We start from the raw sequence: 27,091 nt of genomic DNA, 5'->3' as shown, positions 1-27,091 counted from the left end.
CCTTTGCCTTCATCCTATTCAACATGGGACAATAGTTAATATGTCTTTGTTTTTCTTTTCTTCCTCTTCACTTCAACAAATCAGTTCAGATTGTATAATTTGTTTGTCATAGGAGTGCAAACATATCAAGCCTTACTTGAAGCTGTGTAGCCCTTCTGTTTGCTATTACAGTGTTAAACACCGCTTCTGCCTGATCACATTGTTATATGTAGACAAAAGGGTTGTAAAATCGTATTCTGAGCAATCACATGATAATTTGCACGTTGATTCATGATTGATGATGACACAGAAACCAGTTAAGTCTTGTGACATTTCTTCTGTGCCTGCAAAGTCAGCTACAACTGTAAATGGAGTGTGACAAAAGATCTAGGGCTTGCTGCAATGACATTGCCCCCCCCCCCCCCCCAGCAATGATGCTGCCCTTATTGAATAATGTAACCAAACCTTTGAGTATACCAAAAAAAAAAAAAAAAATGATCATGTGAAGTATTGTAAAACCAGACATTTCGCGTGCATGAAACTTCATGAATTTTGCAAGGAGCCACAATTTGTGAAAGTAAAATGCACGGGAAAGGTTTTGTTTACAAAGTACATTGAACGCCAGTCGACAACTCGCAGAAGTTTCGTGCAGTGAAAAAGGTACCTGGTTCCAATTAACAAAAGTTTTATGCTGCGAATGTTTCTGGTTTTATAACTTATGAGCAGAAATATATGAGTTTGTATTTAAACAGAACAAGCTTCCATTCAGTCAAGGACTGCTTTTAATTACAGTGTTAACCTTTTCTCCACCCCCTCCCCCTTCTCTCTCTTTTTCTGGCAGGGTATCATGGGCAACCCACAGTACATGGGTATCATTCCTCGCATCGTACAGGACATCTTCAATCACATCTACCAGATGGATGAGAGCTTGGAATTTCACATAAAGGTTGGTTCTTCCACACTTCCTATCTGTTTCAAGAACAAAGTTTTGATGGGAATGCACCAGGGGTCTCGTCTGTAATACAGTTGAGCTTTGTGAGCTGTTGACACCAACACAGGTAGTCATTCTTAAAGGGAAATTGCTGAAAATCCTGATATTGTGTTACTTTGTATGGAAACAGAAAAATCAGAGAAGTAAGTCAGTGCAAATTTGGGGAAAATATTCAGACTCGCACAGAAAAGTTTGAAGTGTTCAAGTTTAGAGAATATGACAAATTGACAACTGTTTGTGGATTAAGTATTTGTTTTTTATGTTATATCAATTACACTAATTTTAATTTTTCTGAAATATGTAGGCACAGACAGAACTTATGCATGAAAGAGAACATAAAAAAATGTATTACTCCTTATATAGCAAGAACAGATATATTATATGGTTTTTTTTTTTTTCCTTGGGAGAGAAATAAATTCATTATTCAGAATGATTTCTTAACTTTTTGTGTATGTCTGTTGTTTTCCCCCATTTTTCCACTGATCTACTGCTGTGATTTTTTGTTTTTCATACACACACACACACACACACACACACACACACACACACACATACACACAAGATTCTGTCCAGATGTAAGTGTCATTCAGGATAAATAGAAACCGGGGTCCATGTTTCATAAAGTACAAGTTTCACAACTTCAGCAGTGTGCAATACATGCAGTGAAGTCAAAGTGAAACTCATAATAAAAGCAAACCTTTGAAACAGGCTCCATGAAGAACAAGTGTTCCAGGGGATAAAGCCATTGTGAGGATATTGTAGTATGATTGTGAGAAATGTCACAGTCAACAGTACAAATTGTGACAAATATTTGATACCTCCGTCTCTCGAAATGTGTACTCGGTGATATTCTTAGCAAGTGGAATCCCAGCACGTTGTAGTCCGCGAGGGTCGTCATCCCCCATGATGTAGAAAAACATGGTGAGCCTTGCAAAGGTAGCATACATTCATCCTGCCTGAAAGTGAGGACATGTCTGATAAAAGTCCACAGTGCAAGATCCCTCTATCATCAATATCCAACAGGCGCTCAAGAAAAGAAAAGTCCTGCATTACTGTATGTTAGGCAACTACAGATGAGTAGATGATTGCCTTTATGTGTTTAGGACAAATAATTGTGTTGAATTTTAAGTTTGTGTGTCCCTTTTACAATGCTGAATATCAGATTCCTTTCATAAGCTGGCAGATTGTAGAGGTAGGTAGTTCAGACCTTTCCTCAAAATAACAAGACTGAAAACTTCTCTATTATATGGGAGAATTATTACAGTCAAACACGTCTGTAGCGGCCACCCAAAGAGACAAAAAAGCGGCTGTTATAGACAGGTTCTTTAAAATGCTCTTTCTCTCGAATGGAATTGTTTTTAGTGGTCGTATATCGTCGCTGGGGCGACAAGACCTCGTATCTCAAAAATGTCAAATGTTCAGGAGAGCCAAAAAACATGGCGGCCAAAGCACTATACTGAATGGGATAGCCGTTCCTTTGACATGCCGTGGTGGCTTCATTTTTGGGGTGAGACAGCTGGGATTCGGACAGGATATCACTTAACCGATTATTTGACCACTAATGCAAAAAAGTCATTATGCCCGTTCACACACAAGGGAAAAAGTGCGATTTTAAAATCGATTTTCTTATCGCGATCAAAATTTCGAAATTTTTTCCAGTGTGGACAGAAAAATCTCACTAATTACCGCGATCCTTATCGGGATCCAACTCGCACTATTAATGCGATTTTTCAGAATAATCGCGATTATTTTGCCAAGCGTCGTGTGTGTGAGCGCGATCGAGATTCGGAAATCGGTATTTTTAATCCCATCGTTCATAGCGCGTGCGAAACTCTGTTGGGACTGCGGGGTCAGTCTTCGGTTATGCAAGTTTCGCGCATGCGCAATTTGGCCACTGATCGTTCTTTCCTTGCTGAGAAGTGCTGAGAAATCTTTATATCAAGAGTTCATGTATGATAACAAAGATTTTTTTTTTTTTAAATGACACAATGTGTTGGAATTTGATCCTAGCTATCATGCTAGGATGCAATATTGCTAAGACATTGCAGGCAAGCTGTACGTAAAATCATAAGACAGAGTATGTGCCTATTACACAGCAAAATAAGGGATTCATATTGTAGAAAACCTACACTATCCCTTCCATGAGATTTTCTAACACTGGGTTCAAAATAGAATAACAAAAATCATCCCAATGCACTTAAATACAAACATCTTGGCAGGCACAGCAAAATATAGAATTTGAGACACTATTGCTATGCTATAAATATCAATTACAGTACACATGTGTATCCCTCAGGGAAGAGAAAGGAGACATGATCTCGGATTGCAAATAGTAGTTGTACAGGAGAACACTGCAGTCCACATATTTAAAGATAGATTTAAATTCCCTTCGTGATAGCATGGGGCAAAGTTGTGCCTCCCATGTACACAATCTGCTGCTTATCTCCCGATCAGTATGTTTGCATGTATCTTTACAATCTGCTGACAAGCCAATTTTGACATCTTTGTGACTCATGTCACGCTTCTTACTGCCGCTTTTTTTGCGGCCAGTATAAAAGCTCATCTCAATGAACATGCACCGGGGTGAAATTGTCACAGAGTATACCCCCTGAGGAGAATTTGAATAGAAGTGCGATGAACTTTCAGCCATTTATGAGCTCCCTGACCCATTAAATGACGTCAGCCTTTCTCATCTTGCACACACAGTATCAATCTACATGGGGCTCATCATCGTTATATCATTATTGGCACTCTAACACCTCACACAACAACAGCCCTCTGAGGGTTGTAGTCATCTCTTGTGAGTACTAGCAGTTACAGCTACTGCCAGTATGTCACACGCTACATAACAAAATTCCCTAGGAGGCATTAAAAAGAGTAATGTTGACTGCATCTTCAACAACACTCCTTCAGAATTTTGCTGCAACATCATAAATACAGTTGAACCTCTCGTATCCGGACAAGTCGGGACCGGGGCTCATCCGGATAAGGGATTTGGCCGGATACGGGAGACTCAATGCTTTATACATGTACATATTACACATGTACTGATGTAGCCCATTGTACTACCACATGTAGTAATGTGTATACTGCAACCTTTTCATTGTTACACTCAGTAACAGACCCCAAAATAGAGGTGTATGTTAATGTTGGAAGTAATATGTAATTCATGTGTGTTTGTGTAGGAGTTCTCAAGGAGTTGGGAATCCCCCTTTCCTCCCGTAATTATTAAAAAAAAAAAAAAAAAAAAAAAAAAAAAATCACGGCGAGATTGCGTCCGTATAATAGAGAGATCCGGATAAAGGGAGGCCGGATAAGAGAGGTTCAACTGTATCCAAAATTTCTATTCTAAAGGTTATACATCCTTCTTGCAAATGACGTGAAATTTGGCTTGGTTGAAGAACAGTGTCTCTCAAGATCATGGATGAATAATAATATGCACATCAGGCATCAATTATGTAATGGAGTCAATCCATCAACCTGTGGCTATTTCCTGCTAGTAATCCTGTATAGTGCTAATAGTCATCTTCCTTCGATACACCTTGCAGAACATCTGCTGTTATATGTACCCCTAATGGTTTACTGTCATGGACTGGTTTAATAAAAAATGACAGCTTTGTACTCTTAGCAGTATTGAAAATACTGCAAAAATGACATCAAAATGTGTCATCAGTCTTCAATAAACTAAAGCTGATAGGCATTTACTCCAGAATCTCCTTTGCTCAAGGTGTTTTCATTCCTTTCTTCCTCTTCCCTTTGCTCAAGATATTTTCATTCTTTTCTTTCTCAATAGCTAAAGAGCTGCAGTTGCATTTCATCTTGATTCCAAAATGTTGTCTATGGTTCAGTTTAATGCAAGTCATCAGTTGGTCTCCTAATGACAAACCACAACAGGTTTGTAATATTATGTTATCAACCCACTTTCGACGGTAGGATGAATTACAGCAACCATCGTTCACACAAACCAATGTAGCTATTCACAAGGAGAGGAAGATTGTGGAACACAGTGCATTCTTCCTTATAACAATTGTTACATACACTGTAGGTGTGCACTTATATCTGTCATATTGATTTGGTATGCATTAATCCTATAGTTGTACTTCAAGCACAACATGCTCCACATATTGAGTATAGTGAGGTGTGGCTGTCCCAGACAAAGACCCTGTTTACAGTGCGGGGCTGGGCCGAGCCCAGGCTCGGCCACGCTTTTAATTCAAACCTTTCAATATTTTGTCGTAGTGGCGCTCTGTTTGTAAACAAAGGCAATTTGGTATAGTCTGGTTTTCAGACCCTTTACCAACTGGATTCTATGGCGACAAAGTCGCCGTTCGGGCAAAGGCCTTTGGCGAAGGAATATCCTTTGCAGGACAAAACCACCTTAAACTATACTAGTTTTTGATGTTGAGGGGGTTAATATCCTGAATAGCGAAGTAGTACGGTTAGAGGGTCTGGATGCCAGACCAAAATTGACCGTGCATTTGGCCCAGTTTGCGTTTACATTGAGAAATGGCCGGGCTCGGCCACGGCCTAGCCGCGGCCGAGACCACCTCCAGAGCGTGGCCAAATGCGCGGCCAATTTTGGCCCCGCATTTGGCCTTTTGCGCGTTTACACTGAAATGAAGGCGGGCTCGGCCACGGCCGAGCCGCGGCCCAGCCCCGCACTGTAAACGGGGTCTAAAATATGTTGCATTTCTTGGCAAGGTTTTGTGAGACAACCATAAAAAGGTGTGTTTCTGGCTGACAGACCTCTAGTTTTCTAGTCTTCAGTGGCATCCTAGGGAATGTAACTCCTGCTGCTGCTCATTCTAGTACATCATGTCCTTTTTTTTTATGATATCCCTTCATTTTTTTCCCCCATATATCATTCAAGCTTTCCATTGGAGGAGTTAATTGTTAAATCAAAGGACTATGTACACCTTTCATGTTGGAATGTCTTTACTCAAAATATTGGAATTCATAATGAGTGTGTGATCTACTGAAGATGTAGACATTTATTTGTGATGATTATACATCTTATCTACACCTGCTACCAAACCTCTTGTTCAAACTACTAGTAATTCCTTTCATAACCCCCCGATTAAAAAATAGAATAACAAAACTTGAGAATAAATAACAACTCAAAACAAGAGGATTTCCATTATCCTTTTTAAAGCTTTAAGTTGGTTATTTAAGTCAGGTGATAATACTAATCCTGTGATTATGAACTAGATTGGTATCATTAAATGCCGAGGGCTGTCTTTCCTGCTTATTATGTTCAGTCTGTACTATGTTTTGATTGCTGATTGATACACACAGTAAAATGCTTTCTTTGATGGTCGACACACATGGCTGGAAACTGATTGCTAATTGATAGAGATTAGTTAATCTTCCCTAATCCCAATTATGTCACCATGGCCTTCCTGTTGGATTAAAGCATATTGCTACTCCTGAATGGGCTTAACATTAAGCTAAGTGCCAAGGCAAATAAGGGGGTCAATAAAGAACATCAGTTTTATGAGAGAGACATGGATTTCCATGGAACAGAGTACTGTATACGCCGAATATTTCGCGAGGTTTTTATTTTCGCGAATTTTGCGAGTCAGGTGCTATTCGCAAAATTAAAAACACGCGGAAATATTGACTCTAATACCGATATGAATGTGACGTACGTGTAAACATTTCCCCATTCAGTACACGACTCCACGATCGCGAATTTAACCACTCGCGAAATTGTCGGGAAGTCTTGATTCGCGAAAATTTAGACTCGTGAAATATATGGCGTATACAGTATTTTTGTCCTCTTTCGGCAGTGAAGAGTTCGGGTCCTTACTTCAGGTGCTGATCACAGACAGGGTGTACTACCCATGAACTCTTTCCTTTCCTCCCAATAATGAATGCCATGTGCAGTGAGAGATACTGATGGCCAAGAAAAGATACAGTGACAGCAGACACCAAGCAATAAGGCATAATGAGGTAATGGGGAGATCTCTTCCTGGGAAACGCGCTGACATCCAGCTGTCTGTGGTCTGTCACTGGTGAATGAGGGCAGGCGTGTGTTGGGGGTAGCTAGGAGGTGGGTTATACTTCAGGCAGAGATCCAAGTGCATGACATCCAGACATCTGTAGGCATTGTGCACAAGCTAGGGTGGAGATGAATAATGGTGCATTTCCAGTAGTGTATATGTAGGACCCTCTGTTTGCTATTAAAGCACTGTGGAGTCAAGTATTATATGGGAGGAAGTAGAGTTTATGCACTCAATGGCGAAGGCTACATGAACTTATTATAAAGAAAGATGAATAATGGGCTAAAAATGTATGTCTGTAATATTTAAATGAGAAAGCTGTCAGCTAAAGGCAAATGTAATGTTGAAAAGCTGCTTAGGGAAAATAGAATAAAGTCAAACAACAGTTTTCCATGAATACAGTTAGGTAGCTTGTGAAGGTAGGGGTTTGTCTGCTAGAAGATAGCTACTGCCTCAAGAAAGTCTCATGATTTCATAGAAACTTGGAAGGCATTGAGATATACTCTACAGTTAAACTCGCATAAGTCGATCTTCTCGGGACTGAGCAAAACACATCGACTTAGGCGAGTTTCGACTTGTACGTAAGTCGAAAAAAATCGACTTAAAGTTACACCACTCGTACATATGTATAATGTACATGTATGTTGTCTACTCTGGAGCCGAGAGCTGGAGCGGTGTGCCCGATATTTGCCCTTCAGCAAGACACTTTATCCACATTGATGCAGGCCAGGGCTCCACACTAACTTTTATTTTGGTGGCCCCAAAATGATTGATTTTTATTTTTTGGTGGCCCGAACAAAAAAAAACAACAAAAACAAGCAAAACTAAATCGGTCCTACGTTCGGTCCGAAAGTTACCGTTATTTATTTCTGATTGTAAAAGCAATCATCCACCATTTACAAGTATTTTAACACCTTCCGGAGCCGAATGTTGCCGTTAATCATTTTCAAATGTAAAAACAAGCAACCGACATTCATTCTAGGATCTTACGGAGCTGAATATCATCCTTATTCATTTCCGAACGTGAAAGCAAACATCCGCTTTTTATTTCATCATCTAAATGAGCCGATTGATACCGTTAATCATTTCCAAATGTAAAAGAAACAATCTGCTACTTATTTTAGCATCGTACGGAGCAGAATATTACCGTTATTCGATCTCCAAATTTAAAAGCAAACACCCGACATTTATTTTATGATCGTAAGGAGCCGAATGTTACTGCTGTCCACTTCCCAAAGTGAAATGAATCATCTGACATTTATTTTGGCATCTTCAGGAGTCGAATGTTACATGCTATTTACTTTCGAACGTAAAAGCGAACTTTCGGCAATTATTTCATCATCGCACTGAGTTGAATACTATAGTTATTCATTTCCGAACGCCAAAGCAAATATTCAACATTTATTTTAGCATCTTCCGGAGCTGAATGTTATTGCTATTTACTTTCGAACATAAAAGCAAACATAAGACATTTTATCATCGGACGGAGTTGAATACTATTGTTATTCATTTCCGAACGTTAAAGCAAAATTAATATCAAACATTAACTTTACCATCAAACGCAGCTAAATGTTACTGTTATTCATTTCGAAATTTAAAAGCAAACATCCGACAGTTATTTAGCATCGTATGGAGAAGAATATTACTGCTATTCACTTCCGAACGTAAAAACAATCATCTGACATTTATTTTAGCATCTTCTGGAGCCGAATGTTATTGCTATTTACTTTCGAAAGTAAAAGCAAACACCCGACATTTATCTCATCGTCGTACGAAGTTGATTATTATTGTTATTCATTTCCGAACGTCAAAGGGATAATTCGACATTTACTTTAGCATCTTCCGGAGCTGAATGTTAATGTTATTTACTTTCGAACGTAAAAGTAAACATCCGACATTTATGTCATCATCGTACGAAGTTGATTATTATTGTTATTCATTTCCGAACGTCAAAGGGATAATTCGACATTTACTTTAGCATCTTCCGGAGCTGAATGTAATTGTTATTTACTTTCGAACGTAAAAGTAAACATCCGGCATTTATTCTATCATCGTATGGAGTTGAATATCATTATTTTTCATATCCGAACGTCAAAGCAAACATTCGACATTTATTTCAGCATCTTCCGGATACTTTTTTTTTATCCTTATTCATTTCCGAACGCAAAATCAAATCTCTGACATTCCAAAAGTATAAGCAAACATCCGACATTTATTTTAGTATTATACGGAATCGGATATTACTGTTATTCATTTCCAAAATTAAAAGAGCAAACATCTGACATTTATTCAGCATCTTATGGAACCGATTGTTACCGCTTCATTTCCAAAACTGAAGGCAAACATTCGGCTTTTTTGGTGGCCCGGCGTGCGTTTTTGGTGACCCCGGTCGCAAATTAACCATTCGCGAAATCGTGATTCGATTCGCGAAAAGACTCCGCTAAATATAAGGCATAGATCGCTACACTCGGCAGTGGCTACGTCGTCCTCTCACCAGGGGGGCGTTTCATCAACGAGTTCGTCGGAGGTTTTCACCGACGAATTTGCTATCAGCCAATCAGACGCAAGGATTTACACTGACAACTGTTAAAAGCTAATGAAATCCTTGGTCTGATTGGCTGATAGCAAATTTGTCGGTGAAATCTCCGACGAACTCGTTGATGAAACGCCCCCCAGGTCTCGTTACAAAACCAACATCTCGCGTGAGTTCTTGCGTTACCTATCGTTAATGTTAACGAAACATCGTTAATTTGCGCTAGGGATCGTTACTCATCGTTGCTACAAACGTTAATTTTCCCGATCGTTAGTTTGCGTTACTAACGATTCAGGTGAAACCGCTTGCGTTAATGAAACGTTAATGTTTATTTACGCAGTTTCTTTTGGTATATACTGTATGTAAACAAAAACTGGCGTCTCGTGATTTTGACAGTGATTTATTACACAATAAAATTTTATTCGACTTAGGCACAGTGAATTCAATGGTTTTTCCGTGAAAGTGTGCTTGGAATTTCATCGACTTAAGCGAGTATTCGACTTAAAAAATTCGACTTATGAGTGAATTAATACACGTAAGTCAATGGGGAAAAATCGGGACTTTTTAAAATTATCGACTTGCGCGATTATTCGACATATGCGATGTCGACTTAGGCGAGTTTAACTGTAGTTTTCTGATCTGCTGTTGCAGTCGACAGTCTTGTGCATGTCATGAAATTTTTGCAAATTGCCACTGGCATTCAATGCATGTAGTGTAGACGAGAACTTTGCGTGCATTTTAATTTTGTGAATCTTCGTACTAGTGAAAGTTGCAAAATTACCATGCACACAATAACATATCTTGTGTTACAGTACTGAATCATGACCATTCGTTCCCCTGCTAGCTGTAGTCTATTGGTATTGAACATGGAGTTGGGATTTTGAGTAGTGATACTCAGGCTCAAGTCTCTTGTTTCCAGAGTGTGCATTGACAAAAAAGAAAAAAAAAGAAAAGAAAAAGAAAGATATAAGTGCACAAGTTCAAGTTATGAAAAACATTGCTCCCTATTGCATGTATTGACTGATATTGACTGGGCCATAAAGTGTGAAATATAATTCATCTTAATGGTAGGCCTATAGTTGGTTGACATGTTTTTTTTCCCTAACCGTGTTTCATATTGTATGAGCCAAATTTTGATTAGGGAGAAACTGCCCCAATGAGTGGCTGAGGTAGAGGACCGAACTTGTACGATTGCAGTTGGGAGGAATTTGCCATTCTTACATTGTGGAGTGGCGTTCATCCATACGGCTCATATACAATACGATAGTTTTCATGAATTTTGTTTTCACGAATTTGATTTTCAAATACTTGTATGACGCATATCAAAGTGAGGGGGGTGGGGATTGGGGAGCAGTTCGTGTTTTTCTCATCTGTCAGTATGTCTGTTTGCCACCTGAGGTGCTGGCAAGGGGAAGTGATTCAATAGGCATGCCATAGTTTGGCTATGTGGTCATCATTCTCCCTAGTGATTGTAGTCTAGGTTGACAAGTATTCAAAGAACAATGCTGACAAGTATTCAAAGAACAATGCAGGTCACACGTTGGCTGTATTCATGTAGGATTGCCAGGATACTGCAAGATTTGAAACTCATGTTTGGTGAGCTTCCAGCTGGGCCAAGTTCAGTGAACTTTACAAGTTTATATAGTAAGGGTACCGGTTTTCGACACTTTAGCACATTTCCTTGTTTACCATCAATACTGCACCGTTTTACCTCGGAATTTTGATATGAAGTTGAGCTACAAAGGCCAATAATAATATAATATGCCTTAAACGAATTCCCATTTGAATGCACTCGCGTTCAAGTTTTAAGCGATTTCCGTCACGCCGTCGCTGGCATCAGATTTCGACACCCAGCATCATTTTTCGACACAATCACAGCGCGCATCACACAGAAATCACATGGCGAGTACAGTACGCGTACACTGCATTGTGGACGCAAACTATAGCAATCATACCGGCGCAAGAACTTGTTGTTTCCTCTATAACGTGTCTTGATATGGGAATGTCGAAATCTGGTGCCACATTCTCAAAGCCAACTCTTTCTACAAGTTTGCTCATTTATCACGAATTCAGCCATGAAATTACTAAAGACGATTATGAAATCAAACATCAAGATTTGGCAAACAAACTGATACTAAAGCAAGATAACCGGCACGGGTGAATTCAATTTTACGGCGATGTATACAAAATGCGTCATATTGTTTTGAGCCCTCAAAATGGCTGACATTAACATTTCTGCTGACACTGTGTTGCTTTTCTCCTAAATATTCTACTGTCGGATTATGATGACAAGTGACAAACGGTGTTTATATAAGACTAGAAATGTGATTTATAACTTGGTTGATTGCTGAAGTCAGACGTTTCTATGGAGTATAAAATTTTATAAGAATTATCTGCTGGGTGTCGAAATCTGGGTCCTGTTGAAAACTGGTGCACTAACGGTACTTTTTTTTTTCCTTCTCTATTTAGAAGGCCTACCTTGTGAATGTTCAAGTGTTATTTTCTCTTTTTTCAGACATATTCCACATTTTTGGCAGTTTTGGACTGCTCTCATTATAGTATACACTGATCTGACTTGGCAGCACAATCTGCCTTTACTGCGGTGTCCCATGTGTATGACGAATGCATGATACATGTAGATATCGCTGCGTAGCATGGCTGGCTCGTGGGACACCACTGTAATGTTACACACATGCAAATCAATCCTCAGATCGGTGTATGAGTAATCTCATTGTAACTATAATCTTGTGTAAAGGAGATTTTGCAATGACGTCTTGAAAAATGATGAGTTCGCTGGGTTATAAACATTTTTCAAAATATGGCTTGGTATGACTGTAATGGGTGACAGGTCTGGATTGCTGCAGCCAGATATTATTTTTTTTTGGCCCAATGCTTTTTATGGAACATGCAGTGAAAAATGAGTATAATAGAGGGCTTTGTGAATGAAATGGAGGAAGTCATGTTAAGCAGGCTATGATATAGCAAAGGGGGGGGGGGGGGAGTCAGTATGTGAAGGCCATGGAATTTTAAGATGCGCGAAATTCTACTCTACTCGTAACTTGTCTCATTGTAATGATGACAGTGTACTAATGTGCTGTCAAAGAGACATAATCTCAGGGTCACCATTCTAGATGTTTATATCACAGACAGAAAGCATTTAAATGAGCACAGATGTGAACAATGCCACGATCTCCTTACCCTGTTTGCATCACAAACATTCCTGAAAATACTGACGATAATGGTATTAACGATTTGCCAAGCAGCACTTCATGAGATCATGTGCCCTTATTGGTATGGCTATTCAATGAACTTCACATTGGATAGGAGTGTTTGGCTGCAATACAAGGAAGTCTATTGTATGCCATTGTTGTTTTCTGTGTTTGCATTAGTATTCACATTAATATGAGTACATTTGTACATACTTTTCACTCGGGTGCCATCGATAGATCTCTTTATTGCTACATTATGTATAAAGACTGTAGGGGCAAAATCTGAAATTCCGTACCATTAGGACTATGTCCAAATGTGTTGCCCTCTATAGTATTTCTTTTTTTTTCTTCTTTGTATTCTCATGTTCTTTATGTCATTTCACATCTCTTTATATTTCTATGTCATGCTTTAGCTGATTCTCGCCCTCTGTGACACGAGGACGGTCTCACCTTCGCAGGAAGACCCTTTGTTTGCCTCCAGGTACGAATATTAATTCATTCCCCAATTCTCCCGTATTCATCCCCGTACAGGTTTCCTACTTTGAGATCTACATGGACAGAATTCGAGATCTTCTGGATGGTGAGTCATGCATGCTGCTGCATAAATCAGTCATAGGACAAGGAGGAAAAAAAAAATACCGGTGTACTGTTTATGGGATTCAGACCTAACTGCATCATAATTGAATGAATTCTCCCCAAAATGATGGGAAAAGCGTATATGTATGCATTAGGAATTGTACTGTATCAAATTTGCATGAACATTTATAAATCTCTTCAGCAGAAATAGTGAGGCACATCTGAAGCCAGAAAAGAAAATAAACTAGAAATGAAAGTCTTTGAAACTATGCTGACATCATCCATGACAAGATTTTGCTGATATTTCTTGCAAACTATATTGCAACAATATATTAATTTTCTGTCTTTTTTTCAAACTAGTAAAAATCTATTTAATACAAGTTTTAATGTGATATTACATAGCTGAAGGGATGTCATTTTGGTCAGCTGTCAAAAACATTTATGTCATGCATTGAACAACAAAGCATTGCATTTACTTGTAGGTTGCAAAGAAGAGAGGATATGATAAATGAGTAATATTTAATCCATTAAAGTATGAGACACTTTGACATAATATCAAACAGTGTAAACACAGTCTCCCTAATTTAGAAACTATTTGCCCACGATTGATTTTCCTGAAACAACCCAAATAGCACCAAGTTAGTAGAGCAGAAACGTGTCAGAATAGGAAAGACTGCGCCACTGTAACAAATGTTTTCAACACCTGTTACTGTCTAGAGCTGAGTCACTCGCCAGAAACCTTCGTTGTTGACCACTGCAGTAATTGTTTTACGTGTCGGCTCATCATTCGGGGCATCCATTGCTGTAGTATTTTGTGATACCAGTGCAAGATTTTTTCGTGTGTTACCGTAGAGGTTTTAATGCATCTGTTTTTATGCCTCCGCCACAAAGTGTAGCCGGAGGCTTTGTGTTTTTGTTTTTGTTTTGTTTTTTGAAAGCTGCAGCTGCATAACTTTCAGTTACTCACAGATACAAGCAATGATGTTAGAATGAAAAAACTGTTCAGAGTTAAAGAAAATTGTTTATCTGATCAAATACAAGCAATGATATTAAAATTACAAAACTGTTCAGAGTTAAAGAAAATTGATCAAGAAATGTTGGTGTTTATTTGGTTTTTAATGTTAAATGTCCTACGGGGTTTTCAATCAAAATGATATGGTCAGATCTCTAGATTGTCTTAAAAGCCTTGGTGCTTGTGTATGCTAATTCACCCCTTCCCCATAAAACAATGAGCACAGATTTCTAAAATATAAACATTAGAACATACTCTAATGAAAAACTTATACTACACAAACATAGTGACACAACAGCAAAACAATTTTGTTGTTTTTTCTATAGTTTGAGGATAGCAGATAATTTTAGGACAATTATGATCATTGCAATGATGGCAAGTTATCTAAGATGAACTCGTGCTTTGATTTTCTTGAAGGCATTATGAACATTGTCACACAAAGAAGGCATCATGAAGCACATTTGCATCTCATCACAGGATGAAAAGAAAAAGAGCATGCAAACTTTTTGATAAGATTTGGAAGAGAGAGTTACAATGTATGTCACAGATCAAAAACAGATACAAATTATCAATTAAGGGTGGAGAATGTCTATATAGTACAACAAAATCATGTATTTAATAGACAATAGGAGTAAATTGTCTAGACTGAATGCAAATTGCCTCATTGCCCAGTGGGGTTACTATTGATTCTAGGACTGATATCAACTGCAATTCAGTAGCTTATCTGTGTGCTGAGCAAATGTTTTATCAATTGTGACTTTGAATACGTATCACAAGGTCTCCAGTAGGAGAGAGTGTTATTCCCACTATCTATCCATTACCCTCAAGTGACATTGCACCTTAATTTGATAGAAATGATGATGTGCGACAGAATACTGTACTGTCGTTTTTACAGAAAATATGTTATGCTGACCTTATCAGGTCATTGTATGTCTCAAAATAGCCTCCATTTATGTACGGTAGTGAGAATTGATTGTAAATCAGACACACCATTCAATTGACTGAGTTTTGTTTCGATTTTTTATTTTTTGATTTGGGTGCCCAATCCCTATGCACACCAGCACATTCACCTCTATAAATCATACACTGTCTTACACGTACAAGATGACTTATTGGTGCTTGCCAGTGTGTACGCGCAAATCTGTGAATATAATGGTAGATGACAACTATGTGAGATGCCCCTTAGAAGCCTCTTACATTGAAGGCTTACAAATTTTTGGATAAAATTCTTTTAGTCTGCTGTTGATTGATGGTACAGAGCTACATGTACACTTGTACAACAGTCCACCAGTAATGCATTATGACAATCTATTATCTGATTCATTTTTCCCCCTGTTGTCGCTCAGAGCAAACAGCATTATCTTACACGCTTCCTCTGCCACTGTATCACACTTGAGACCTTTTACGGCATTCACAGTTCTCATTCACAGTTCTCATTCACAGTTCTCATTCAGAGGTCTCATTCAGTGTTCACATGCGTGAAACTGTGACATACTTTTCCTTCATGAGCTTTGAATCAACGAGACATGAATGATTGATTTGAGGTTCACAATGGGACGCTCCATTGATACTGGCAGCTAACCACATGAAAGCATCAAGCAAACAGTTATTCTCTCTTACTAAAGAAAGGAAGTCTTTCTTACAAATTATTAGAAGAAATAAGAGTTTTTATTCCAGACAGCCAATATGCCACACAGTTTCAGGATTGTGCACAGATTTTGTAATGCGATAATATATGGAGAAGAATCATGATATTGTTTGAAATGCATAAAATACCATCTCTAGTGCAAGCGCAATATCCCTTGTTAGTGTGGTCCAGAATTCTAGATTACTCACTGTTTGAATCATCACCTGAATACTTTGGAACATTCAACCAAATTTTTGCCAAATTATCAGGAAGTTGGAGATACTACGGAATCATTTACAACTTTCCTGTTCTTAGCACCTCATCATTTTATTGACATTGCTCTGTACTATAGAATGTTGCCCAAAGTCTCAGCATGTTGTTGTGACATGCTACGATCACTCATTGGCTACCTTGCTGTAGTATCAATATTACTCAACTGTTCCCCCCCCCCCCCATATGCACTGTGCTGTTTTATTTCCTGTCACAGGTGCGTAGTCGGCATACACTCTGCAAACGTCATTGACAGATTTATACAGACAGTTAACAAATATATGTATAATTGGCACTCAAACAGGATCAGCAAGGCCCATAAAAATAATGTTGATCAATTAAAATCATGACTATAATTCATAAATTTCTTGGGTAGTAAAAGGAGCTATACTGTGAAACATGATATATTCGCGGCATGAATTTTTCGCGAATCGGAGCCAACAGCCATTTTTGCGGCATGAAATTTTCGCGAACAGCCACTGGCATTCAGTGCATTATAGTGTAGACAAGAGCTTTCGCGTGCATTTTAGTTTTGCGAATCTTGGCGCTCGCGAAATTCGCGAAATTAAAATGCACGCAAACATTCCTCGTTTTACAGTATTTAAAAAAGGCAGAAATGCACTGGTGAATAGCACAGCAAATGAAATAAGATCAGACCTGTGTCATTCATAGTTCAGTGCTAATACAATTGCATGTTTTTAGGTTCTGATTTATACATACAAAGTGTTCGTATTGATTGGAGGGAAAAAAAATTACATTGATGTGTATATCGTTAATAGCAATTGAAATTAAAATGCTAAATGCCCTCTGGAAATTGGTTACCATATCATATGCAGGTATCACATACCTAATGCATCCATCATTGAAGTGTGGCGCATGCCCTAGTACCAGCTATGTGTGAAACTACATCCCATGGTATGATTTCTGCATCAATCATCAGCCGTCGAGGAAACAGAAAAATCCCTTATGGCAGCACTTATAAGACAGTCTTCGTCTCAGAAGAGGGAAACCCATGTGAGAAGGATTGAGGGATAGAATGTGATGGGTGGGTGGTAGAACATTGCAAAGCCATTGTGAAGGGGAGGAGGATCTCTGAGAGGGGGATTGATAGAAATGTGGATAATGGATGACAAATATTACTCCAAAGAAAAGGTCAGTCTGACATTTAGCTATGAAATAATCTCCCCCTCTTTGTTTTGTTTGTTTGTTTGTTTGTTTTTTTAGATAAAATGCATTGCAAATTTTAGGTGAAAAATGAAAGCTTTGAGAAAATTTCACCAAGTGTTACTTTATTTATCTGCTCCTTCATTGACTATTGTTGAATTCATGAGGACTATGTTAAAGAGATCGTACAGTTTTGGTTGAGACCAAATTTCAGGTTTCTAACATTTTTTTTTGTGTGTGAGATAATGAGAAACCTCTTATGAAATATGAAAGAGCATGTAATTCCATGAGGAATTCAACGTTTATTTGATGAAAATTGGTTTTGAAATGGCCGAGATATCCAAAACAGAGTGATTCTAATAAGTGTGGGACCCACACTTTATTACGGTCGCTTTGTTTCACTTTGTTTTTGGATGTTTCAGTCATTCCAAACCCGATTTTCATCAAATAAACATTGAATTCCTGTTAAAATGGTATGCTCTGAACTATATCATAAGTGTTTTTGGGTACCTCACAAAGTTAAAGGCCCAATTCTCATCTCCACCAATACTGTACCATCCCTTTAAGATGTGAAGTATCATTATGGACAGCTGTCTAAAGATAGATTAGAGGGTGACAATATCAGCATGGTCCACAAGGGGTGTCAGCATGGTCCACAAGGGGTATCAGCATGTCACTGCAACATGCTCAAATTCTTGTGCAACATCCTCAAGAATTTGCAACAAGCTCAAAATGAAATGTATTCACACATGTGAAAAACATACTTATGTGCAAAACATAGGAAACATCAAACTACAATGTACCTGGTATTGAGATATTTGTGTGTAAAACATGAGAGAGAACATTGAATGTAAGCAGCCAAAAGAGAGATAAGCTGCAAAATATTGTGTACTACGTGGTCATGATGTGTGCTGTGCACACATACAATTTCTGCAATAGTCTCAGATTCTGAGCTTGCAACATGCTCAAATTTCAAGCTGTGAACCACCCTCCTATATTCTTGACATGAAATGTGCTTTGAGACATGATCTTTGTATGAAAAAACAACAACAACTCTGCCTCTTTTTTGTAGTCCTCATCTCTGTTTCCAATTCAGAGCATGGATGCCAGACAATCATGAATGTGTGATAAACAAAAGCCCTGAAATGTGTAAATATTCTCACTGTCCACAAAAGAATTTATCATACAGTATTGACTGGTCACAGCATCGAATGAAAAGCAGTCTAATCATTGGTTTGGGATTTATGAAAGAATGTTCAGTCAATCAGCCATGAAAATTGATGGAAAGTTCTACTACTGCCACGCCTCTGTCCAAATGTTCAGGTTGTCGGTCAGCGGTGCCGCAAACTGCCCCCTTCCACCCAGAAAGACATTACCCTTGCTTTTGCTCCAGGGGGAGAGATATTGTCTGTTGTCATGGGGATGCGCTCGTCATTTATCCAGTAGAACTGTTAACCTTTCAAAGCCCAAAGAGGTCGTGATAGACGATCGGAGGAGGGAAGAAAGAGGAGGAGGAGGAGGAGGAGGAGGAGGGGGATTAGCATGTTAGAAGAGACAGCGGAAAAAATGTGTACTCGTACTTGATAGGAAGACATGATTTGCAAGATTAGTGTGCCGTGACACTCGACATATATTGCAGGGTAGAAAGACAGGACAAATGCAAATAGGAGTAATCTGGGATTACCGGACCGGGGAAAAAGGCGTCATTAATTTCAGAGTGATAGGGTGAGGCATGTCTGCACAGAGCTGGGAGCACATTCTCTGTGACTCATAGAACAGAGTTTGGTTTTCGCTGAGAAAGATTTTTATGTTTAGAAAAGAATGTATTCTCATTGCATAGTGCATCCGCAGGCGTCCCTCTTCCACCCCCCCCCCCTCCCATGCATCACTAATGATATTGTCAAAATGGATCTCATTAACAGAATTGATTTTGCTTCCTTTTAGGGGGATCTTTGGAGAAAAAATAATTTAAAGGGCTTGTAATGGGTGTATCTCGGTAATGTGTAGAATTGTTTTTGAGGGTATATACATGAACACTGCAGTAGTTTTATAAAATCTTTCACACTATTAACTCTATTAAGCAGTGTTGAATTCTGCCAGAGCAGTTCATAACTGATTAATCTGTCATTGGTAAGTGCTTATTTGGCACTTCTATTGTGGGAGCATTCCAGAATATAACCTGAAATGAATATTTGATATACTGTATACACCATATATTTAGTGAGTCTAAATTTTTGCGAATCGAGACTTCCCGACAATTTCGCCAGTGGTTAAATTCATGATCTTGGAGTACTGTACTGAATGGAAAAATACATACGTGTGCGTCACATTCATATCGGGATCAGAGTCATTATTCTCGCATGTCTTAATTTCAGGAATAGCTCCTAATTCGCGAAAATAAAAACCTCACAAAATATTTGGTGTATACAGTAATAAAAACTTTTGCTACAACATGTTCTTGATGATAATCCTCCCTTCTCTGTTTTCTCCCCGTCACATCTTCTGTACAGTTTCGAAAACCAACCTGTCTGTCCATGAGGACAAGAACCGGGTTCCTTTCGTCAAGGGTGCGTCGGAGAGGTTTGTGTCCAGCCCCGAGGAGGTCATGGAGGTCATTGATGAGGGAAAGTCCAACAGGCACATCGCCGTTACAAGTAAGTTAGCGATACCTGGTGCTAGTCAGTCTTTTCACAGCAGAGATGGGAACATGACATATTGCTTGACAGACATGCAACGTGTAATTCACATTATATTTTTCTTAAACATGTGCAGTCCGACTTCTGTTACTGTAAATGCTGTTATTTTCATGTACAGATATTTTCAGGAATTAGGAGGTCACAGACAATTTTGTGAGATGTTGCTTGCCACTCATATTAGCTGATATTCTTGTATGATACCTCCTATCATAAGTAAGGTAGCAAAAGAAAACCATTGTTTTCTCTATTTATGGGTAGCTCTTCCAAACTTTAACACATTTGGCCACACCATCTTAGTGACAAGATTGTTGATGGCAAGTTTTTAGTGTTAAGTGATCAGTGAAAGGCTGATTGAACTTACTGTGAATATCTATCATGGTGACATTCGTGCTCCACTCATTTCTTGTTTTTTTTTTTTTTTTTGTCAGTTATATTCCCTTTACTTGAAAATGACTCTGAAAAGACAGGACACCAAGAAAGCAAGCAAACAAATGAAAAAGAAAGAAAGTTTCAATCTGTATAGCATCTTGGCACCTCACCTGCTAGGTCTGTTTCAAGATTTGAGATTCACATTTTAATCACCCTTTCTTCCTCTTCTCAGACATGAACGAGCACAGCTCACGTAGTCACAGCATCTTCCTCATCCAAGTCAAGCAGGAGAACATGGAGACGAAGAAGAAGCTGAGTGGTAAACTCTACCTGGTGGACTTGGCTGGTAGCGAGAAGGTACTTTACTCACCCCCCACTCAGTACCAAGTCTGAGATGTGTCAGGTTCCATCAGACGGATGGGAAGCAGTTTCGGTAGCACGACATTTGCTCCTGTGACAGTTGCTCCAGTCTTATTTTCTCCAAGGACTGAGGGTTAGGATTAGGGTTGTGACAGGGTTTTATGTTTAGTTTGATGCGAGTATGAGGATAAGGGTTAGGGTTATATTTGTGGGTAGAATTTATGTATGGCTTAGCGTGCAGATATTTCATGGGAGCAATTGTCGCAGTAGCAAATGTCACGGTACCAGCAGATTCATAATGAATTGATGAAGCCAGGGTGTAGGATTTTAAGCAATATACAGACAGAAACTGTCCCAAAGGTCGCTCTGAGCAAGATTGATAACACACATTAGGGTATGCTCTCCATTATGTTTAAAGGAGCAGAAAATCAAGAAAATGAACAAACCATGCTTCAAACTGTGTGTGATGGAATGTTGACATGGTGATATTAGATGGACAGTCATAGGGGGAAATCATGTTAAGGTTGCCGTGAATATTTAATGGTGGAAAACGTCTTTATCATACTCTTGATATTGGAGGGATTTTATACAATGTAGATCCAAGCCATTTAAGTCCATCCATGTCGCTGATATGAATTTGACATGAAATTGCTACCTCTCTCTCTGATCTTGTTGAGTGTCTGTGAAATACGTATATTCAGAGTAGCTCTCAGTTATAAATGCCCTTCTTTATCATCATCAGTATAAGCATCAAAAGGGCATTGACCCCATCAAGTTTCGGCAGGGCTTATGCTCCTATTGTTTGTGAATGTTGTTAATAATTATTGTGTGAAAATGTCTGCTCTTTCTCAGGTTAGCAAGACAGGAGCTGAGGGTACCGTGCTAGATGAAGCCAAGAACATCAACAAGTCTCTGTCTGCCCTTGGAAATGTTATATCTGCCCTGGCTGAGGGCAAGGTGAGTGTTCTGTGTCTTTAACCCGTTGAGGACAGTTTGAATTTGCCACAAAACGCATTTCCCATAGAGCCCTGCCCGAGTATACTCAGGACTCGTCCTCAGTGGGTTAATTATCTCTGCTGAGTCAGTGAGTGCTAAATGAGCATACTGTGTATGGACACATTATTTGAGATTTTCACTACCATGGAAATAAATTTTTGTCTGGAAACATGACATGATGTCATCCTGAAGTTGATCCACATCTTTTACAACAATTCTTTGGAGTTGCTGCATCATACATGTAGAAGCATTTCAAATCAAAGCAGAGGTATATTTTGAGTATGTTAATACGCAGGTTGAAGTACATATGTATGATTTTCTTTGTGTCAAGTTGTGTTTCAAAATGCTGAATGGTTTCTTTCCCACTCCAGAAAACTCACATCCCATACCGTGATAGTAAGATGACCCGTATCCTCCAAGAGTCGCTGGGAGGTAACGCCCGAACCACCATCGTCATCTGCTGCTCCCCCTCCTCCTTCAATGAGGCTGAGTCCAAGTCAACTCTTATGTTTGGCCAGAGGTGAGTGTGACCACAATGGACCACATACCCCTAGGGACCACACACCACAGCGGACCACACACTACTAGGGACCACACACTCCAGTAGACAACATGCTACATTAGACCACATGCTACATTAGACTACATGCTACATTTAGACCACACACTACAGTGGACCACACACTCCTGGGGACCACACAGTATAGTGGACCACACACTCCAGTAGGTCACACACTGCACTAGGCAACACACTACAGTAGACCACACAATACAGTGGACCACACACTCCAATAGGCCTCACACTGCACTAGACAACACAGTACAGTAGACCACACACTACAGTGGACCACACACTCCTCCGGGCCACACAATACAGTGGACCATGCTCTACACTGAACTGCACACTCCTGGGGACCACACACTACAATGGACCACACACTGCAGTAGACCACACACTACAGTAGACCACACACTACAGTAGACCACACACTCCAGTAGCCCACACACTCCAGTAGACTACACGCTACAGTAGCCCACACACTCCAGTGGACCACACATTGCAAATAATTTTTGAAAGGGCCCAAGTTTAGACAGATCAAATCGAAATGATATTTTAAACAGATCAAACAATATTATTATCTAAACCTATGCTAATGAAATGTCTCCACGACGGAACTCATAATATTGTCTCCATGGAGAAGCTCAAAGAAGTCCCATGTGGGAGTTTATATAGCAGAACAATTAGGACATTTCAGTTGGTCGTTTGTGAATGATGCATGATTTCATTCTACTTTGATACATACACACAGAGCCAAGACCATCAAGAACACAGTGACTGTGAACATTGAGCTGACAGCTGAGGAATGGAGGAACAGGTATGAGAAGGAGAAGGAGAAGAATGGCAGACTCAAGGCACAGCTCCTGGTCCTGGAGGCGGAGCTACAGAGGTGGAGAGCAGGTGGGTTTCATGGGTGTGGTCTTTCTTTAGGACCGGTAGTGTGACCATTGAATATTGATGCCGGTGGGTGTGGGAGTGGCCTTTCTTTCAGGACTGGTAGTGTGACTTGAATATTGATGTAGGTGGGTTTGGGAGTGGCATGCTTTCAGACCAATGGAGTGGATGTTGAATGTTGATGCCTGTGGGTTTAGGAGTGGCCTGCTCTATACCACTAGTGTAGCCATTGAACACTGACCAGTATGTGTAATAGTTAGTAGTGATTGACATTACATGCAGAATAATGGTTGGTAATGGAATACAAAAATTTCTGACCTCATACTTAGTCCATGTATTGTTTTTATCAAACAGGATCTGCAATTGATCAGCCTAGAGACAAAATTGCAGTGAATTATTCCATTAGAGAAAAAATGAATAAATACCAATCTGCAATTTTTTTTTCTTCAACTGAGAATATGCCTTGTCAGCCTTCAGAATACTGAAATGATGTTTACAAGGTTGGCATGCCTGCCTTAATTGCATCCTTCTGTCCCCCCACCCCCCCCCCCCACCCAGGTGAGAGTGTACCAGCCAATGAGCAGGTGGATAAGAACCCCGAGATCCTCAAAGACCTGATGCCCAAACAGGAGACCATGGTCCAGGTGTCTGAGGAGGAGAAGAACAAGTGGGAGGAGGAGCGGGCCAAGCTCTTTGAGCAGCTGGATGAGAAGGTGGGGCTGAAAACTTAGTTGCATTTTACCACTCGCTATTCATACTTGATGGATGGATCTGAGACAAAGTACAAAATGCCTTGACAGCTATCTTTGTCCATCATAATGTTTGCATGAAAAGTGATTCATGCTCTAAATCTTGTGCAGTGCAGCCAATTGTAGTTCAGAGATCTTTTTCTTCTGTATGCGAAGGGTAGTTTCAAGGAAATAACATCAAATATGGTTTGGTTCATGGCCTAGAAACACTGACCAGCAAATTGTCTGCCATGACAAGCTACAACAGGAGAAGTGGGTGGAATATCACAATAGGGATATATTATATTTTAGATCTTGAGATACAGAGATGACTCTAAGAGATTCTATGGTGATTCAAGATCTAGCACACTCTTGCAATTTCACTTCAAGTTTCAGAGATACAGAATGTGTCTGGATCATACTGTTTGTAAAGGCAGAGGGGATATCAGAATGTGGTCTTATTCAGAAAGTCATGACTGGCAGTGAGACAGATTGTATGTGTGTTTCAATGTTAGTAGTGATGTGAAAGAGAAAAGGAGCATCAGAAAAAGCAGAGTAGACATGTTCAATGTAGTAGACAAAAATAATAAAACACAATGCAATCTGTATTCATGTTACAATGTATTGATATCACAAAGACAGAAAAACAAACTTCAGGCAGTCATGTGCTCTTTGGTTATTAAAGTAACCGTCTAAGAATGAAATCATTTTCTATGTTACATGATAGAATTGATACACATTTCGATGAACATTCCACTCATATCATCAGTGGTAGGTGAATATATGCATTTAAATGAAATTTTCTGTGTTTATTGAACAGGCAGAAATCCTTTCTTAGTTGTTCAGTGGATGTGATAAGTATCCCATGTTTAGGTGGGGATTTGGGCCGGTATAGGGCTGTAGATGGGGCTGGGGATGAGGGCTGGATTCATAGCGTGAGTAACAGGGGATGTGCAAATTTATGCAAAACCAGTGTCAAAATGGCATTTCTTAACAAACCAGGGATATGCTTTCCCCCATGGAGTGTTATAGTTCTCTAGAGTACTCCATTAGATTGAAAACAGTGCCAAAGTGCCTCCTTCCCCCAAACCCAACAAACACGGGTGTGGTCCTGTGGTTTTTCCCCTCCTCACAGGACAGCGAGATTGACAACCAGTCACGGCTGACGGAGAAGCTGAAACAACAGATGCTAGAGCAGGAAGAGCTGCTGTCAGCCATGCAGCGAGACTACGAACAGCTCCAGAGTCAGATGGGACGCCTGGAGGCAGAGAATGCAGCAGCTAAGGAGGAGGCCAAGGAAGTCCTCCAGGTATGGTCTCAGTTTCATCTCTCTGATAACCCCAAACAAACATAGTAACAAACAAACAGACAAATGAATGAACAAACAAACAAACAAATGAACAAACAAACAAACAAAACATCCAAACAGAGACTGCTATAGAACCTAACTGCAGCATTTCTTTACCCTTATCCAACGCTGCACACTGGCACTGGTCCGATGGTCCCTGACCAGTAAAAATCACTGTCGGACCAGTAACTCTTTCAGGAATAGACGAGTAAAACATGGACAAACTGGGTACCTACTGGTCTGACAGACTGGTCGGACCAGTTGAAAAAATGGGTTAGTGTGCAGCCCTGCCTTATCATACATTGTTTATTGATTAGCATGCACACCGGAGTGCTTTCCTCTAAGATTGGCGCAGATATCTTGAAACCAGTTGTCGATGAATAAAGATTATTGTGAAAGTAGACATTTTTGCGATGCTGAAAGCTTCACTCATTTCGCATAACCAGAAACTACCGCAAAAATAAAAGCACACAAGTATTCTTTTTTTTTCTCCCACTGGGATATTTATTATTCTACATCAAACATATATTCATCTGAGTACATAATACATCATAATGTTTCATATAAAATCATAACATTTCAAATAAAATACTTTGAAAAACAACCAATAAAATATCGTGACTCAAACCATCATATAATACATCATATGATACATATCAAGAGAACAGAGTATTTTTTGCTTGCCATATCGAGTGGTTGATGTCTTGATTCCACGAAATTAAAAACTCACAAAACTAAAAACATCGACTTCAACAGTTCTGAATCATTCTATTCCCATTTGTGGTCATGGCCTTCCTGTTGAACTGAGGTGCATTACTACACCTAAGTGGGCTTGCTAAGTTTACAACTAGCTCAGGTTTGGATGGATTACTGAATACTGATGAAACAGCTTGGCAAACTAAGTGCTTGGGTGCATAAAGGGTCAATACATTCTGGACTCATAATGCAGAGCTCCACCCTTTCTACCAATAGGGCAGTAGAATGATAGAGATAAAGCTTTGCCACAAAACTGTCTGAAAAGTTTCTTTCCTTTGATATGTTATTCATAATTATGAGGTCAATTTGACATGAGTAGTCTTCTGCAGTATGATACAGATGCAGATACTGGGATCGAAGGTATGAATTAACAATTGGAACAATATTTAGGCACCTTATAAATCTCTGTACAAAAATACATCTTCAGTCAAGGAATTGGGGACGGAGAATTGTTTCAGACATTTTGTGTGTGCGATGACTATAAAAAGCAATGCTAGCAATGACCAATGAGATATGAATTGTTCTGAGATTGAAATTATATGCCCTTTGACCTTTGGCATCATGTGACCCCAGGCCCTGGAGGAGATGGCAGTGAACTACGACGAGAAGTCCAAGGAAGTGGAGGACAAGAACCGACTCAATGAGACGTTGAGCGAGGAGGTCAACGAGAAACAGGTTTGTCATCCTGAAATACTCCCTCGTATCCCCGCCTCCCAACTGAATGCCCTTAACTAGTCCCAAAATAGCTTGTACATGTGTTTTCACTCAACTTTTTAATGTTGTGGTTAGGCCTGACATACTTGTTTTTAAGCCCCTCTGTTGTGTTCTGCCATTGTTTATTCATGATCACATTTCTCCCTTGTCTGTTTGCCTACATCAATAAAACATAACAGAAAACATATCTCTTTGAGGATTGTATTTGCATTGGAAGACAGGTGTAACTCAACTTAATTTAAAGTAAATGGCATGTCTTTGATGGCTTCTTTGTTGGATAACTTGTGACATCTTTCTCTCCCACATTT

At 39.4% G+C, this 27,091-nt stretch overlaps 1 protein-coding gene across 1 annotated transcript in view; it reads left to right on the top strand.

Moving 5' to 3' along the window:
- LOC140243631 (kinesin heavy chain) overlaps window positions 1-27,091 on the top strand; it is an 87,873-nt gene that overhangs the window by 48,564 nt on the left and 12,218 nt on the right. Inside the window, exons 4-13 of the mRNA XM_072323296.1 lie at window positions 821-925; window positions 13,246-13,294; window positions 19,874-20,017; window positions 20,661-20,785; window positions 21,641-21,745; window positions 22,156-22,304; window positions 23,095-23,243; window positions 23,796-23,950; window positions 25,101-25,274; window positions 26,643-26,744. Coding sequence (XP_072179397.1) covers window positions 821-925; window positions 13,246-13,294; window positions 19,874-20,017; window positions 20,661-20,785; window positions 21,641-21,745; window positions 22,156-22,304; window positions 23,095-23,243; window positions 23,796-23,950; window positions 25,101-25,274; window positions 26,643-26,744 — 1,257 coding nt within the window. The remainder of the gene's footprint in view (window positions 1-820; window positions 926-13,245; window positions 13,295-19,873; window positions 20,018-20,660; window positions 20,786-21,640; window positions 21,746-22,155; window positions 22,305-23,094; window positions 23,244-23,795; window positions 23,951-25,100; window positions 25,275-26,642; window positions 26,745-27,091) is intronic.

This window comes from Diadema setosum, chromosome 20, assembly GCF_964275005.1.
Source record: "Diadema setosum chromosome 20, eeDiaSeto1, whole genome shotgun sequence".
Lineage (NCBI taxonomy): Eukaryota > Metazoa > Echinodermata > Echinoidea > Diadematoida > Diadematidae > Diadema > Diadema setosum.
Note: the sequence above shows the minus strand (reverse complement) of the source record. Positions and strands in the feature narration are given on the sequence as shown.